Genomic DNA, 18,455 nt, shown 5'->3' with positions numbered 1-18,455 from the left:
CCTCAGTGTTCACAGTAAAACTGTAACTTAGTGGGTTCAGCCTCAGTGTTCACAGTAAAACTGTAACTTAGTGGGTTCAGCCTCAGTGTTCACAGTAAACTCACGCTGGAAGTTGAACAGAATTTTCACAACGTCAAGTTTGCTCTCAATAGACCTGAAATTTGCTCACTGCCGAGAAAATGTTTGAGGGAACATTGAACACAGTGAGGTTACCTGAGTCAGAGATGCTACGTTAGATGTAATGTTACCTGAGTCAGAGATGCTACGTTAGATGTAATGTTATCTGAGTCAGAGGTGCTACGTTAGATGTAATGTTACCTGAGTCAGAGATGCTACGTTAGTTGTAATGTTACCTGAGTCAGAGATGCTACGTTAGTTGTAATGTTACCTGAGTCAGAGATGCTACGTTAGATGTAATGTTACCTGAGTCAGAGATGCTACGTTAGATGTAATGTTACCTGAGTCAGAGATGCTACGTTAGTTGTAATGTTACCTGAGTCAGAGATGCTACGTTAGTTGTAATGTTACCTGAATCAGAGATGCTACGTTAGATGTAATGTTACCTGAGTCAGAGATGCTACGTTAGTTGTAATGTTACCTGAGTCAGAGATGCTACGTTAGATGTAATGTTACCTGAGTCAGAGATGCTACGTTAGATGTAATGTTACCTGTACATTCTTATGAACACACTGTAGTTACCTGTAGCGGAGACCACCTGTGGTTTCTTCTTGGGGGCGACGGCTCGGCCAAAGAAATCCACCTCCGGCTGAAACACAGACAATTAACCTGGTTTCAGAGTCTAATACACACCATCTGTCATTAACCTGGTTTCAGTCTAATACACACCATCTGTCATTAACCTGGTTTCAGTATAATACACACCATCTGTCATTAACCTGGTTTCAGAGTCTAATACACACCATCTGTCATTAACCTGGTTTCAGTCTAATACACACCATCTGTCATTAACCTGGTTTCAGAGTCTAATAGACACCATCTGTCATTAACCTGGTTTCAGTCTAATACACACCATCTGTCATTAACCTGGTTTCAGTCTAATACACACCATCTGTCATTAACCTGGTTTCAGTCTAATACACACCATCTGTCATTAACCTGGTTTCAGTCTAATAGACACCACCTGTCATTAACCTGGTTTCAGAGTCTAATACACACCACCTGTCATTAACCTGGTTTCAGTCTAATACACACCATCTGTCATTAACCTGGTTTCAGAGTCTAATACACACCATCTGTCGTTAACCTGGTTTCAGAATCTAATACACACCATCTGTCATTAACCTGGTTTCAGTCTAATACACACCATCTGTCATTAACCTGGTTTCAGTCTAATACACACCATCTGTCATTAACCTGTTTCAGTATAATACACACCATCTGTCATTAACCTGGTTTCAGAATCTAATACACACCATCTGTCATTAACCTGGTTTCAGTCTAATACACACCATCTGTCATTAACCTGGTTTCAGTCTAATACACACCATCTGTCATTAACCTGGTTTCAGAGTCTAATACACACCATCTGTCGTTAACCTGGTTTCAGAATCTAATACACACCATCTGTCATTAACTTGGTTTCAGTCTAATACACACCATCTGTAATTAACCTGGTTTCAGTCTAATACACACCGTCTGTCATTAACCTGGTTTCAGTCTAATACACACCATCTGTCATTAACCTGGTTTCAGTCTAATACACACCATCTGTCATTAACCTGGTTTCAGTCTAATACACACCATCTGTCATTAACCTGGTTTCAGTCTAATACACACCATCTGTCATTAACCTGGTTTCAGTATAATACACACCATATGTCATTAACCTGGTTTCAGAGTCTAATACACACCATCTGTCATTAACCTGGTTTCAGTCTAATACACACCATCTGTCATTAACCTGGTTTCAGAGTCTAATAGACACCATCTGTCATTAACCTGGTTTCAGTCTAATACACACCATCTGTCATTAACCTGGTTTCAGTATAATACACACCATATGTCATTAACCTGGTTTCAGAGTCTAATACACACCATCTGTCATTAACCTGGTTTCAGTCTAATACACACCATCTGTCATTAACCTGGTTTCAGAGTCTAATAGACACCATCTGTCATTAACCTGGTTTCAGTCTAATACACACCATCTGTCATTAACCTGGTTTCAGTCTAATACACACCATCTGTCATTAACCTGGTTTCAGTCTAATACACACCATCTGTCATTAACCTGGTTTCAGTCTAATAGACACCACCTGTCATTAACCTGGTTTCAGAGTCTATTACACACCACCTGTCATTAACCTGGTTTCAGTCTAATACACACCATCTGTCATTAACCTGGTTTCAGAGTCTAATACACACCATCTGTCGTTAACCTGGTTTCAGAATCTAATACACACCATCTGTCATTAACCTGGTTTCAGTCTAATACACACCATCTGTCATTAACCTGGTTTCAGTCTAATACACACCATCTGTCATTAACCTGTTTCAGTATAATACACACCATCTGTCATTAACCTGGTTTCAGAATCTAATACACACCATCTGTCATTAACCTGGTTTCAGTCTAATACACACCATCTGTCATTAACCTGGTTTCAGTCTAATACACACCATCTGTCATTAACCTGGTTTCAGAGTCTAATACACACCATCTGTCGTTAACCTGGTTTCAGAATCTAATACACACCATCTGTCATTAACTTGGTTTCAGTCTAATACACACCATCTGTAATTAACCTGGTTTCAGTCTAATACACACCGTCTGTCATTAACCTGGTTTCAGTCTAATACACACCATCTGTCATTAACCTGGTTTCAGTCTAATACACACCATCTGTCATTAACCTGGTTTCAGTCTAATACACACCATCTGTCATTAACCTGGTTTCAGGGTATAATACACACCATCTGTCATTAACCTGATTTCAGTCTAATACACACCATTTGTAATTAACCTGGTTTCAGCCTAATACACACCATCTGTCATTAACCTGGTTTCAGCCTAATACACACCATCTGTCATTAACCTGGTTTCAGAGTCTAATACACACCATCTGTCGTTAACCTGGTTTCAGTCTAATACACACCATCTGTCATTAACCTGGTTTCAGTCTAATACACACCATCTGTCATTAACCTGTTTCAGTATAATACACACCATCTGTCATTAACCTGGTTTCAGTCTAATATACACCATCTGTCATTAACCTGGTTTCAGAGTCTAATACACACCATCTGTCGTTAACCTGGTTTCAGAATCTAATACACACCATCTGTCATTAACTTGGTTTCAGTCTAATACACACCATCTGTAATTAACCTGGTTTCAGTCTAATACACACCATCTGTCATTAACCTGGTTTCAGTCTAATACACACCATCTGTCATTAACCTGGTTTCAGTCTAATACACACCATCTGTCATTAACCTGGTTTCAGTCTAATACACACCATCTGTCATTAACCTGGTTTCAGGGTATAATACACACCATCTGTCATTAACCTGGTTTCAGTCTAATACACACCATTTGTAATTAACCTGGTTTCAGCCTAATACACACCATCTGTCATTAACCTGGTTTCAGCCTAATACACACCATCTGTCATTAACCTGGTTTCAGTCTAATACACACCATCTGTCATTAACCTGGTTTCAGTCTAATACACACCATCTGTCATTAACCTGGTTTCAGTCTAATACACACCATCTGTCATTAACCTGGTTTCAGAGTCTAATACACACCATCTGTCATTAACCTGGTTTCAGTCTAATACACACCATCTATCATTAACCTGGTTTCAGTCTAATACACACCATCTGTCATTAACCTGGTTTCAGTCTAATACACACCATCTGTCATTAACCTGGTTTCAGTCTAATAGACACCATCTGTCATTAACCTGGTTTCAGTCTAATACACACCATCTGTCGTTAACCTGGTTTCAGAGTCTAATACACACCATCTGTCATTAACCTGGTTTCAGTCTAATACACACCATCTGTCATTAACCTGGTTTCAGTCTAATACACACCATCTGTCATTAACCTGGTTTCAGTCTAATACACACCGTCTGTCATTAACCTGGTTTCAGTCTAATACACACCATCTGTCATTAACCTGGTTTCAGTCTAATACACACCATCTGTCATTATACACACCATCTGTCATTAACCTGGTTTCAGTCTAATACACACCATCTGTCATTAACCTGGTTTCAGAGTCTAATACACACCATCTGTCGTTAACCTGGTTTCAGAATCTAATACACACCATCTGTCATTAACTTGGTTTCAGTCTAATACACACCATCTGTAATTAACCTGGTTTCAGTCTAATACACACCATCTGTCATTAACCTGGTTTCAGTCTAATACACACCATCTGTCATTAACCTGGTTTCAGTCTAATACACACCATCTGTCATTAACCTGGTTTCAGTCTAATACACACCATCTGTCATTAACCTGGTTTCAGGGTATAATACACACCATCTGTCATTAACCTGGTTTCAGTCTAATACACACCATTTGTAATTAACCTGGTTTCAGCCTAATACACACCATCTGTCATTAACCTGGTTTCAGCCTAATACACACCATCTGTCATTAACCTGGTTTCAGTCTAATACACACCATCTGTCATTAACCTGGTTTCAGTCTAATACACACCATCTGTCATTAACCTGGTTTCAGTCTAATACACACCATCTGTCATTAACCTGGTTTCAGAGTCTAATACACACCATCTGTCATTAACCTGGTTTCAGTCTAATACACACCATCTATCATTAACCTGGTTTCAGTCTAATACACACCATCTGTCATTAACCTGGTTTCAGTCTAATACACACCATCTGTCATTAACCTGGTTTCAGTCTAATAGACACCATCTGTCATTAACCTGGTTTCAGTCTAATACACACCATCTGTCGTTAACCTGGTTTCAGAGTCTAATACACACCATCTGTCATTAACCTGGTTTCAGTCTAATACACACCATCTGTCATTAACCTGGTTTCAGTCTAATACACACCATCTGTCATTAACCTGGTTTCAGTCTAATACACACCGTCTGTCATTAACCTGGTTTCAGTCTAATACACACCATCTGTCATTAACCTGGTTTCAGTCTAATACACACCATCTGTCATTATACACACCATCTGTCATTAACCTGGTTTCAGTCTAATACACACCGTCTGTCATTAACCTGGTTTCAGTCTAATACACACCATCTGTCATTAACCTGGTTTCAGTCTAATACACACCATCTGTCATTAACCTGGTTTCAGTCTAATACACACCATCTGTCATTATACACACCATCTGTCATTAACCTGGTTTCAGTCTAATACACACCATCTGTCATTAACCTGGATTCAGTCTAATACACACCATCTGTCATTAACCTGGTTTCAGTCTAATACACACCATCTGTCATTAACCTGGTTTCAGAGTCTAATACACACCATCTGTCATTAACCTGGTTTCAGAGTCTAATACACACCATCTGTCATTAACCTGGTTTCAGAGTCTAATACACACCATCTGTCATTAACCTGGTTTCAGAGTCTAATACACACCATCTGTCATTAGCCTGGTTTCAGTCTAATACACACCATCTGTCATTAACCTGGTTTCAGAGTCTAATACACACCATCTGTCATTAACCTGGTTTCAGTCTAATCGACACCATCTGTCATTAACCTGGTTTCAGTCTAATAGACACCATCTGTCATTAACCTGGTTTCAGAGCTCCTGGGATCTGGACTCTCTCCATGTTTCTCTCCTTCCCTCTCCCTCGTGATTCTCTCCTTCCTTGAGATTAGCTTTGTCCTCCTCCTCATAGATTTACAATATTAACACCACTACATTCTGTTAAATCCACGAGGAAGTGAACCAGTGCACATTTCAGAAATATTTATTAAATCTTTATTTAATCTTTATGGATCTTTATTAATGAAGTGAGAAGTAAGTTAAAAACAAATAGATAAGAGCATTGGGGTGAAGGCTAGATGGAGAGATATTGGAGAGAGAGAGAGAGAGAGAGAGATAGATGGAGAGATATTGGAGAGAGAGAGAGGCAGATAGATGGAGAGATATTGGAGAGAGAGAGAGAGGCAGATAGATGGAGAGATACTGGAGAGAGGCAGATAGATGGAGAGATACTGGAGAGAGAGAGAGAGATAGATGGAGAGATATTGGAGAGAGAGAGAGAGATAGATGGAGAGATACTGGAGAGAGGCAGATAGATGGAGAGATACTGGAGAGAGAGAGAGAGAGAGATAGATGGAGAGATACTGGAGAGAGGCAGATAGATGGAGAGATACTGGAGAGAGAGAGAGAGGCAGATAGATGGAGAGATACTGGAGAGAGAGAGAGACAGATAGATGGAGAGATACTGGAGAGAGGCAGATAGATGGAGATACTGGAGAGAGAGAGAGAGACAGATAGATGGAGAGATACTGGAGAGAGGCAGATAGATGGAGATACTGGAGAGAGAGAGAGAGGCAGATAGATGGAGAGATACTGGAGAGAGGCAGATAGATGGAGAGATATTGGAGAGAGAGAGAAGATAGATGGAGAGATACTGGAGAGAGAGAGAAGATAGATGGAGAGATACTGGAGAGAGAGAGAAGATAGATGGAGAGATACTGGAGAGAGAGAGATGTAGAGATACTGGAGAGAGGCAGATAGATGGAGATACTGGAGAGAGAGAGAGACAGATAGAGATAGATGGAGAGATACTGGAGAGAGGCAGATAGATGGAGAGATACTGGAGAGAGAGAGAGAGAGGCAGATAGATGGAGAGATACTGGAGAGAGAGAGAGAGAGAGGCAGATAGATGGAGAGATACTAGAGAGAGAGAGACAGATAGATGGAGAGATACTGGAGAGAGGCAGATAGATGGAGATACTGGAGAGAGAGAGAGAGAGAGCAGATAGATGGAGAGATACTGGAGAGAGAGAGAGACAGATAGATGGAGATACTGGAGAGAGAGAGAGACAGATAGATGGAGATACTGGAGAGAGGCAGATAGATGGAGATACTGGAGAGAGAGAGAGAGGCAGATAGATGGAGAGATACTGGAGAGAGGCAGATAGATGGAGAGATACTGGAGAGAGAGAGAGACAGATAGATGGAGAGATACTGGAGAGTACACAGCAGCAGAATACCTGACCACTGTGACTGACCCAAAATTAAGGAAAGCTTTGACTATGTACAGACTCAGTGAGCATAGCCTTGCTATTGAGAAAGGCTGCCGTAGGCAGACATGGCTCTCAAGAGAAGACAGGCTATGTGCTCACTGCCCACAAAATGAGGTGGAAACTGAGCTGCACTTCCTAACCTCCTGCCCAATGTATGACCATATTAGAGAGACATATTTCCCTCAGATTACACAGATCCACAAAGAATTCGAAAACAAATCCAAATTTGAAAAACTCCCATATCTACTGGGTGAAATTCCACAGTGTGCCATCACAGCAGCAAGATTTGTGACCTGTTGCCACAAGAAAAGGGCAACCAGTGAAGAACACACACCATTGTAAATACAACCCATATTTATGCTTATTTATTTTATCTTGTGTCCTTTAACCATTTGTACATTGTTAAAACACTGTATATATATATATAGTATGACATTTGTAATGTCTTTACTGTTTTGAAACCTCTGTATGTGTAATGTTCACTGTTAATTTTTGTTGTTTTTCACTTTATATATTCACTTTGTATGTTGTCTACCTCACTTGCTTTGGCAATGTTAACACATGTTTCCCATGCCAATAAAGCCCTTGAATTGAATTGAATTGAAATTGAGAGACAGATAGATGGAGAGATACTGGAGAGAGAGAGAGACGGATAGATAGAGAGATACTGGAGAGAGAGCGAGAGAGAGACAGAGAGAGAAACTGGAGAGAGGCAGATAGATGGAGAGATACTGGAGAGAGAGAGGCAGAAAGATGGAGAGATATTGGAGAGAGAGAGATGGAGAGAAACTGGAGAGAGAGAGAGGCAGGTAGATGGAGAGATATTGGAGAGAGATGGAGAGAAACAGAGAGAGAGAGGCAGATAGATGGAGAGATATTGGAGAGAGAGAGAGCAGCAGATAGATGGAGAGATACTGGAGAGAGAGAGAGACAGATAGATGGAGAGATACTGGAGAGAGAGGGAGAGATACTGGAGAGAGAGGCAGATAGACGGAGAGATACTGGAGAGAGGCAGATAGATGGAGAGATACTGGAGAGAGAGAGGCAGATAGATGGAGAGATATTGGAGAGAGAGAGAGACAGATAGATGGAGCGATATTGGAGAGAGAGAGCGAGGCAGATAGATGGAGAGATACTGGAGAGCGAGGCAGATGTAGAGATACTGGAGAGAGAAATGGAGAGAAACTGGAGAGAGAGAGAGAGAGAAAGAAGTAGATAGATGGAGAGATACTAGAGAGAGAGACAGAGAGAAACTGGAGAGAGAGAGAAAGAGGTACAGAGACAATTACGTAAAACACCAAATATTGTCTGACTATCTGAGTGACTGTCCAAGTGAGTGACTATCTGACCGAGTGTCTGTCTGACTGACTATCTGACCGAGTGTCTGTCTGACTGACTAGCTAGCTGACTGTCCAAGTGAGTGACTGACTGACCGAGTGTCTGTCTGACTGACTAGCTAGCTGACTGTCCAAGTGACTGACTGACTGACTGAGTGACTGACTGACTGTCTGAGTGACTGATTATATAACTGGCTGAATATCTGGCTGTCTGACTGACTCTCTGACTGAGTGAGCAAGTGACTGACTGAGTATCTGACTGTCTGGCTGACTCTCTGACTGAGTGACTGAGTGACTGACTATCTGAGTGACTGTCTGAGTGAGTGACTGTCTGAGTGAGTGACTGTCTGAGTGAGTGACTGTCTGAGTGAGTGACTGTCTGAGTGAGTGACTGTCTGAGTGAGTGACTGTCTGAGTGAGTGACTGTCTGAGTGAGTGACTGTCTGAGTGAGTGACTGTCTGAGTGAGTGTCTGTCTGAGTGAGTGTCTGTCTGAGTGAGTGTCTGTCTGAGTGAGTGTCTGTCTGAGTGAGTGTCTGTCTGAGTGAGTGTCTGTCTGAGTGAGTGTCTGTCTGAGTGAGTGTCTGTCTGAGTGAGTGTCTGTCTGAGTGAGTGACTGTCTGAGTGAGTGACTGTCTGAGTGAGTGACTGTCTGAGTGAGTGACTGTCTGAGTGAGTGACTGTCTGAGTGAGTGACTGTCTGAGTGAGTGTCTGTCTGAGTGAGTGAGTGTCTGTCTGAGTGAGTGAGTGTCTGTCTGAGTGAGTGAGTGTCTGTCTGAGTGAGTGAGTGTCTGTCTGAGTGAGTGAGTGTCTGTCTGAGTGAGTGAGTGTCTGTCTGAGTGAGTGTCTGTCTGAGTGAGTGTCTGAGTGAGTGAGTGTCTGTCTGAGTGAGTGTCTGTCTGAGTGAGTGTCTGTCTGAGTGAGTGTCTGTCTGAGTGAGTGTCTGTCTGAGTGAGTGTCTGTCTGAGTGAGTGTCTGTCTGAGTGAGTGTCTGTCTGAGTGAGTGTCTGTCTGAGTGAGTGTCTGTCTGTCTATCTGAGTGAGTGTGTGTCTGACTATCTGACTGAGTGTCTGACTGAGTGACTGACCGACTATCTGAGTGAGTGTCTGAGCGGGTGACTGCCTGAGCGGGTGACTGCCTGAGCGGGTGACAGTCTGAGCGGGTGACAGTCTGAGCGGGTGACAGTCTGAGCGGGTGACAGTCTGAGCGGGTGACAGTCTGAGCGGGTGACAGTCTGAGCGGGTGACAGTCTGAGCGGGTGACAGTCTGAGCGGGTGACAGTCTGAGCGGGTGACTGCCTGAGCGGGTGACTGCCTGAGCGGGTGACTGCCTGAGCGGGTGACTGCCTGAGCGGGTGACAGTCTGAGCGGGTGACAGTCTGAGCGGGTGACTAACTATCTGACTGAGTGACTGTCTGAGTGACTGACTGTCTGAGTGAGTGACAGTCAGTGTGAGTGACGGTCAGTGTGAGTGACGGTCAGTGTGAGTGACTGTCTGAATGACTGTCTGAGTGGGTGACTGACTGAGTGCGTGACTGACTGAGTGGGTGACTGACTGAGTGGGTGACTGACTGAGTGGGTGACTGACTGAGTGGGTGACTGACTGAGTGAGTGACTGTCTGAGTGAGTGACTGTCTGAGTGAGTGACTGTCTGAGTGAGTGACTGTCTGAGTGAGTGACTGTCTGAGTGAGTGACTGTCTGACTGATATGCTGTACTCACAAAGTGCCTGATAGTAGGAGGGCTGATCTAGGATCCACCCCTGTCCATATAATCAGAGTAGGAGTGCTGAAAGGCTGGTCACATAAAGAGACCCGAGACTCCAATGTGCATAACGACCTAACAGACCTACAGGATGATGCAGTCTCTATTGCACTCCACACTGCCCTTTCCCTCCTGGACAAAAGGAACACCTATGTGAGAATGCTATTCATCGACCACAACTCAGCGTTCAACACCATAGTGTCCTTAAAGCTCATCACTAAGCTAAGGACCCTGGGACTAAACATCTCCCTCTGCAACTGGATCCTGGACTTCCTGACGGCCCGCCCCCAGGTGGTAATGGTAGGTAACAACACATCCGCCACGCTGATCCTCAACACAGGGCCCCTCAGGGGTGAGTGCTCAGTCCCCTCCTGTACTCCCTGTTCACTCATGACTGCACGGCCAGGCACAACTCCAACACCATCATTAAGTTTGCTGATGACACAACAGTGGTAGGCCTGATCACCGACGACGACGAGACAGCCTATAGGGAGCAGGTCAGGGGCCTGGCCGTGTGGTGCCAGAAAAACAACCTCTCCCTCAACGTAACCAAGACCCCGCACACATTGACTCTGTACCGGTACCCCCTGTATATAGCCTCCACATTGACTCTGTACTGGTACCCCCCCTGTATATAGCCTCCACATTGACTCTGTACTGGTACCCCCTGTATATAGCCTCCACATTGACTCTGTACTGGTAACCCCCCTGTATATAGCCTCCACATTGACTCTGTACTGGTACCCCCTGTATATAGCCTCCACATTGACTCTGTACTGGTACCCCCTGTATATAGCCTCCACATTGACTCTGTACCGGTACCCCCTGTATATAGCCTCCACATTGACTCTGTACTGGTACCCCCCCTGTATATAGCCTCCACATTGACTCTGTACTGGTACCCCCTGTATATAGCCTCCACACTGACTCTGTACCTGTACCCCCTGTATATAGCCTCCACATTGACTCTGTACTGTAACACCCTGTATATAGCCTCCACATTGACTCTGTACCGGTACCCCCTGTATATAGCCTCCACATTGACTCTGTACCGGTACCCCTGTATATAGCCTCCACATTGACTCTGTACCGTAACACCCTGTATATAGCCTCCACATTGACTCTGTACCGGTACCCCTGTATATAGCCTCCACATTGACTCTGTACTGGTACCCCCTGTATATAGCCTCCACATTGACTCTGTACTGGTACCCCCTGTATATAGCCTCCACATTGACTCTGTACTGGTACCCCCTGTATATAGCCTCCACATTGACTCTGTACTGGTACCCCCTGTATATAGCCTCCACATTGACTCTGTACCGGTACCCCCTGTATATAGCCTCCACATTGACTCTGTACTGGTACCCCCCCTGTATATAGCCTCCACATTGACTCTGTACTGGTACCCCCTGTATATAGCCTCCACACTGACTCTGTACCTGTACCCCCTGTATATAGCCTCCACATTGACTCTGTACTGTAACACCCTGTATATAGCCTCCACATTGACTCTGTACCGGTACCCCCTGTATATAGCCTCCACATTGACTCTGTACCGGTACCCCTGTATATAGCCTCCACATTGACTCTGTACCGTAACACCCTGTATATAGCCTCCACATTGACTCTGTACCGGTACCCCTGTATATAGCCTCCACATTGACTCTGTACTGGTACCCCCTGTATATAGTCTCCACATTGACTCTGTACTGGTACCCCCCCTGTATATAGTCTCCACATTGACTCTGTACTGGTACCCCCTGTATATAGCCTCCACATTGACTCTGTACTGGTACCCCCTGTATATAGCCTCCACATTGACTCTGTACTGGTACCCCCTGTATATAGTCTCCACATTGACTCTGTACTGGTACCCCCCCTGTATATAGCCTCCACATTGACTCTGTACCGGTACCCCCTGTATATAGTCTCCACATTGACTCTGTACCGGTACCCCCTGTATATAGCCTCCACATTGACTCTGTACTGGTACCCCCCCTGTATATAGCCTCCACATTGACTCTGTACTGGTACACCCTGTATATAGCCTCCACATTGACTCTGTACTGGTACCCCCTGTATATAGCCTCCACATTGACTCTGTACTGGTACCCCCTGTATATAGCCTCCACATTGACTCTGTACCGTAACACCCTGTATATAGCCTCCACATTGACTCTGTACCGGTACCCCCCCTGTATATAGCCTCCACATTGACTCTGTACCCCCTGTATATAGCCTCCACATTGACTCTGTACTGGTACCCCCTGTATATAGCCTCCACATTGACTCTGTATCGGTACCCCCTGTATATAGCCTCCACATTGACTCTGTACTGGTACCCCCCTGTATATAGTCTCCACATTGACTCTGTACTGGTACCCCCCCTGTATATAGCCTCCACATTGACTCTGTACTGGTACCCCCTGTATATAGCCTCCACATTGACTCTGTACTGGTACCCCCTGTATATAGCCTCCACATTGATTCTGTACTGGTACCCCCTGTATATAGCCTCCACATTGACTCTGTACTGGTACCCCCTGTATATAGTCTCCCTATTGTTATTTTACTGCTGCTCTTTAATTACTTGTTACTTTAATTTCTTATTCTTATGCGTATTTTTTGAAACTGCATTGTTGATTAGGGCCTGTAAGTCAGCATTTCACTGAACAGGTTGGGTGGGGTCTGCACACCGGTTGCATTCGGGACATGTGACTAATATAATTAGATTTGATCTAGGATCAGATCCCCCCTGTCCATATAATCAGAGGAGTGTTGATCTAGGATCAGGTCCATATAATCAGAGGAGGAGTGTTGATCTAGGATCAGGTCCCCCCCCCCTGTCCAAATAATCAGAGGAGTGTTGATCTAGGATCAGGTCCATATAATCAGAGGAGGAGTGTTGATCTAGGATCAGCTCCCCCCTGTCCATATAATCAGAGGAGTGTTGATCTAGGATCAGGTCCCCCCCTGTCCATATAATCAGAGGAGTGTTGATCTAGGATCAGGTCCATATAATCAGAGGAGGAGTGTTGATCTAGGATCAGGTCCCCCCCTGTCCATATAATCAGAGGAGTGTTGATCTAGGATCAGGTCCATATAATCAGAGGAGGAGTGTTGATCTGGGATCAGGTCCATATAATCAGAGGAGGAGTGTTGATCTAGGATCAGGTCCATATAATCAGAGGAGGAGTGTTGATCTAGGATCAGGTCCATGTAATCAGAGGAGTGTTGATCTAGGATCAGGTCCATATAATCAGAGGAGGAGTGTTGATCTGGGATCAGGTCCATATAATCAGAGGAGGAGTGTTGATCTAGGATCAGGTCCATGTAATCAGAGGAGGAGTGTTGATCTAGGATCAGGTCCATGTAATCAGAGGAGTGTTGATCTAGGATCAGGTCCATATAATCAGAGGAGGAGTGTTGATCTGGGATCAGGTCCATATAATCAGAGGAGGAGTGTTGATCTAGGATCAGGTCCATATAATCAGAGGAGGAGTGTTGATCTAGGATCAGGTCCATATAATCAGAGGAGGAGTGTTGATCTGGGATCAGGTCCATATAATCAGAGGAGGAGTGTTGATCTAGGATCAGGTCCATGTAATCAGAGGAGGAGTGTTGATCTAGGATCAGGTCCCTATAATCAGAGGAGTGTTGATCTAGGATCAGGTCCATATAATCAGAGGAGGAGTGTTGATCTAGGATCAAGTCCATATAATCAGAGGAGGAGTGTTGATCTGGGATCAGGTCCATATAATCAGAGGAGGAGTGTTGATCTAGGATCAGGTCCATATAATCAGAGGAGGAGTGTTGATCTAGGATCAAGTCCATATAATCAGAGGAGGAGTGTTGATCTAGGATCAGGTCCATATAATCAGAGGAGTGTTGATCTAGGATCAGGTCCATATAATCAGAGGAGGAGTGTTGATCTAGGATCAGGTCCATATAATCAGAGGAGTGTTGATCTAGGATCAGGTCCATATAATCAGAGGAGGAGTGTTGATCTGGGATCAGGTCCATATAATCAGAGCAGGAGTGTTGATCTAGGATCAGGTCCATATAATCAGAGCAGGAGTGTTGATCTAGGATCAGGTCCATATAATCAGAGCAGGAGTGTTGATCTAGGATCAGGTCCATATAATCAGAGGAGGAGTGTTGATCTGGGATCAGGTCCATATAATCAGAGGAGTGTTGATCTAGGATCAGGTCCATATAATCAGAGGAGGAGTGTTGATCTAGGATCAGGTCCCTATAATCAGAGGAGGAGTGTTGATCTAGGATCAGGTCCATATAATCAGAGGAGTGTTGATCTAGGATCAGGTCCATATAATCAGAGGAGTGTTGATCTAGGATCAGGTCTATATAATCAGAGGAGGAGTGTTGATCTAGGATCAGGTCCATATAATCAGAGGAGGAGTGTTGATCTAGGATCAGGTCCATATAATCAGAGGAGTGTTGATCGAGGATCAAATACTGGTAATACTAGTAATCCTCTTTTCAAATAAAGGTGTGTGAATACTGTGTGTGTGAATACTGGTAATCCACTTTGCAAATAAAGGTGTGTGAATACTGTGTGTGTGAATACCGGTAATCCTCTTTTCAAATAAAGGTGTGTGAATACCGGTAATCCTCTTTTCAAATAAAGGTGTGTGAATACTGTGTGTGTGAATACTGGTAATCCACTTTGCAAATAAAGGTGTGTGAATACCAGTAATCCTCTTTTCAAATAAAGGTGTGTGAATACTGTGTGTGTGAATACTGGTAATCCACTTTGCAAATAAAGGTGTGTGAATACTGTGTGTGTGAATACTGGTAATCCTCTTTTCAAATAAAGGTTTGTGAATAATGTCTGTGTGAATACTGGTAATCCTCTTTTTAAATAAAGATGTGTCAATACTGTGTGTTCTCACCCTGATCTCGACTACAGTGTTTCTCAGGATGTTCTCCAGCCTCTGTTGGTGGTTCCTGACGGACGACCTCACAGATGATGTCACTGCCTTAGGCTGCTTCTCCTTCTCGTCCTCCTGCTTCTGAAACACACACACACACACACACACACACACCTTTAAAGACATGATTAGAACATTACATCATAAATCCATTCTATAATCTAACACTGGTACCCTACACACCATGATCCATTCTATAATAAAACACTGGTACCCTACACACCATGATCCATTCTATAATCTAACACTGGTACCCTACAGACCATGATCCATTCTATAATCTAACACTGGTACCCTACACACCATGATCCATTCTATAATAAAACACTGGTACCCTACACACCATGATCCAATCTATAATCTAACACTGGTACCCTACACACCATGATCCATTCTATAATCTAACACTGGTACCCTACACACCATGATCCATTCTATAATCTAACACTGGTCCCTACACACCATGATCCATTCTATAATCTAACACTGGTACCCTACAGACCATGATCCATTCTATAATCTAACACTGGTACCCTACACACCATGATCCAATCTATAATCTAACACTGGTACCCTACACACCATGATCCATTCTATAATCTAACACTGGTACCCTACAGACCATGACCCATTCTATAATCTAACACTGGTACCCTACAGACCATGATCCATTCTATAATCTAACACTGGTACCCTACAGACCATGATCCATTCTATAATCTAACACTGGTACCCTACAGACCATGATCCATTCTATAATCTAACACTGGTACCCTACACACCATGATCCATTCTATAATCTAACACTGGTACCCTACACACCATGATCCATTCTATAATCTAACACACTGGTACCCTACAGACCATGATCCATTCTATAATCTAACACTGGTACCCTACAGACCATGATCCATTCTATAATCTAACACTGGTACCCTACAGACCATGATCCATTCTATAATCTAACACCGGTACCCTACATACCATGATCCATTCTATAATCTAACACTGGTACCCTACACACCATGATCCATTCTATAATCTAACACTGGTACCCTACAGACCATGATCCATTCTATAATCTAACACTGGTACCCTACAGACCATGATCCATTCTATAATCTAACACTGGTACCCTACAGACCATGATCCATTCTATAATCTAACACTGGTACCCTACACACCATGATCCATTCTATAATCTAACACTGGTACCCTACAGACCATGATCCATTCTATAATCTAACACTGGTACCCTACACACCATGATCCATTCTATAATCTAACACTGGTACCCTACAGACCATGATCCATTCTATAATCTAACACTGGTACCCTACACACCATGATCCATTCTATAATCTAACACTGGTACCCTACAGACCATGATCCATTCTATAATCTAACACTGGTACCCTACAGACCATGATCCATTCTATAATCTAACACTGGTACCCTACAGACCATGATCCATTCTATAATCTAACACTGGTACCCTACACACCATGATCCATTCTATAATCTAACACTGGTACCCCACACACCATGATCCATTCTATAATCTAACACTGGTACCATACACACCATGACCCATTCTATAATCTAACACTGGTACCCTACACACACCATGATCCATTCTATAATCTAACACTGGTACCCTACAGACCATGATCACACCATTCTATAATCTAACACTGGTACCCTACAGACCATGATCCATTCTATAATCTAACACTGGTACCCTACAGACCATGATCCATTCTATAATCTAACACTGGTACCCTACACACCATGATCCATTCTATAATCTAACACTGGTACCCTACAGACCATGATCCATTCTATAATCTAACACTGGTACCCTACACACCATGACCCATTCTATAATCTAACACTGGTACCCTACACACCATGACCCATTCTATAATCTAACACTGGTACCCTACACACCATGATCCATTCTATAATCTAACACTGGTACCCTACACACCATGATCCATTCTATAATCTAACACTGGTACCCTACAGACCATGATCCATTCTATAATCTAACACTGGTACCCTACACACCATGACCCATTCTATAATCTAACACTGGTACCCTACAGACCATGATCCATTCTATAATCTAACACTGGTACCCTACACACCATGATCCATTCTATAATCTAACACTGGTACCCTACAGACCATGACCCATTCTATAATCTAACACTGGTACCCTACACACCATGATCCATTCTATAATCTAACACTGGTACCCTACACACCATGATCCATTCTATAATCTAACACTGGTACCCTACACACCATGATCCATTCTATAATCTAACACTGGTACCCTACACACCATGATCCATTCTATAATCTAACACTGGTACCCTACACACCATGATCCATTCTATAATCTAACACTGGTACCCTACACACCATGATCCATTCTATAATCTAACACTGGTACCCTACACACCATGATCCATTCTATAATCTAACACTGGTACCCTACACACCATGATCCATTCTATAATCTAACACTGGTACCCTACAGACCATGATCCATTCTATAATCTAACACTGGTACCCTACAGACCATGATCCATTCTATAATCTAACACTGGTACCCTACACACCATGATCCATTCTATAATCTAACACTGGTACCCTACACACCATGATCCATTCTATAATCTAACACTGGTACTCTACACACCATGATCCATTCTATAATCTAACACTGGTACCCTACACACCATGATCCATTCTATAATCTAACACTGGTACCCTACACACCATGATCCATTCTATAATCTAACACTGGTACTCTACACACCATGATCCATTCTATAATCTAACACTGGTACCCTACACACCATGATCCATTCTATAATCTAACACTGGTACCACACCATGATCCATTCTATAATCTAACACTGGTACCCTACACACACCATGATCCATTCTATAATCTAACACTGGTACCCTATAGACCATGATCCATTCTATAATCTAACACTGGTCCCCTACAGACCATGATCCATTCTATAATCTAACACTGGTACCCTACAGACCATGATCCATTCTATAAACTAACACTGGTACCCTACACACACCATGATCCATTCTATAATCTAACACTGGTACCCTACAGACCATGATCCATTC

The 18,455-nt window shown here is 43.2% G+C and overlaps 1 protein-coding gene across 1 annotated transcript in view; it reads right to left on the bottom strand.

Annotated features, from left to right (window-relative positions):
- Window positions 1-18,455, bottom strand: part of LOC139394524 (chromosome transmission fidelity protein 18 homolog) — a gene marked incomplete at its 5' end in the record, with an annotated part of 44,216 nt that overhangs the window by 1,867 nt on the left and 23,894 nt on the right. The window contains 2 exons of the mRNA XM_071142615.1: window positions 700-766; window positions 15,255-15,374. Of these exons, the coding sequence (XP_070998716.1) occupies window positions 700-766; window positions 15,255-15,374 (187 nt within the window). The remainder of the gene's footprint in view (window positions 1-699; window positions 767-15,254; window positions 15,375-18,455) is intronic.

The sequence above is a fragment of the Oncorhynchus clarkii genome, unplaced genomic scaffold (assembly GCF_045791955.1).
Source record: "Oncorhynchus clarkii lewisi isolate Uvic-CL-2024 unplaced genomic scaffold, UVic_Ocla_1.0 unplaced_contig_11241_pilon_pilon, whole genome shotgun sequence".
NCBI lineage: Eukaryota > Metazoa > Chordata > Actinopteri > Salmoniformes > Salmonidae > Oncorhynchus > Oncorhynchus clarkii.
This window is presented reverse-complemented; position numbering and strand designations above follow the sequence as displayed.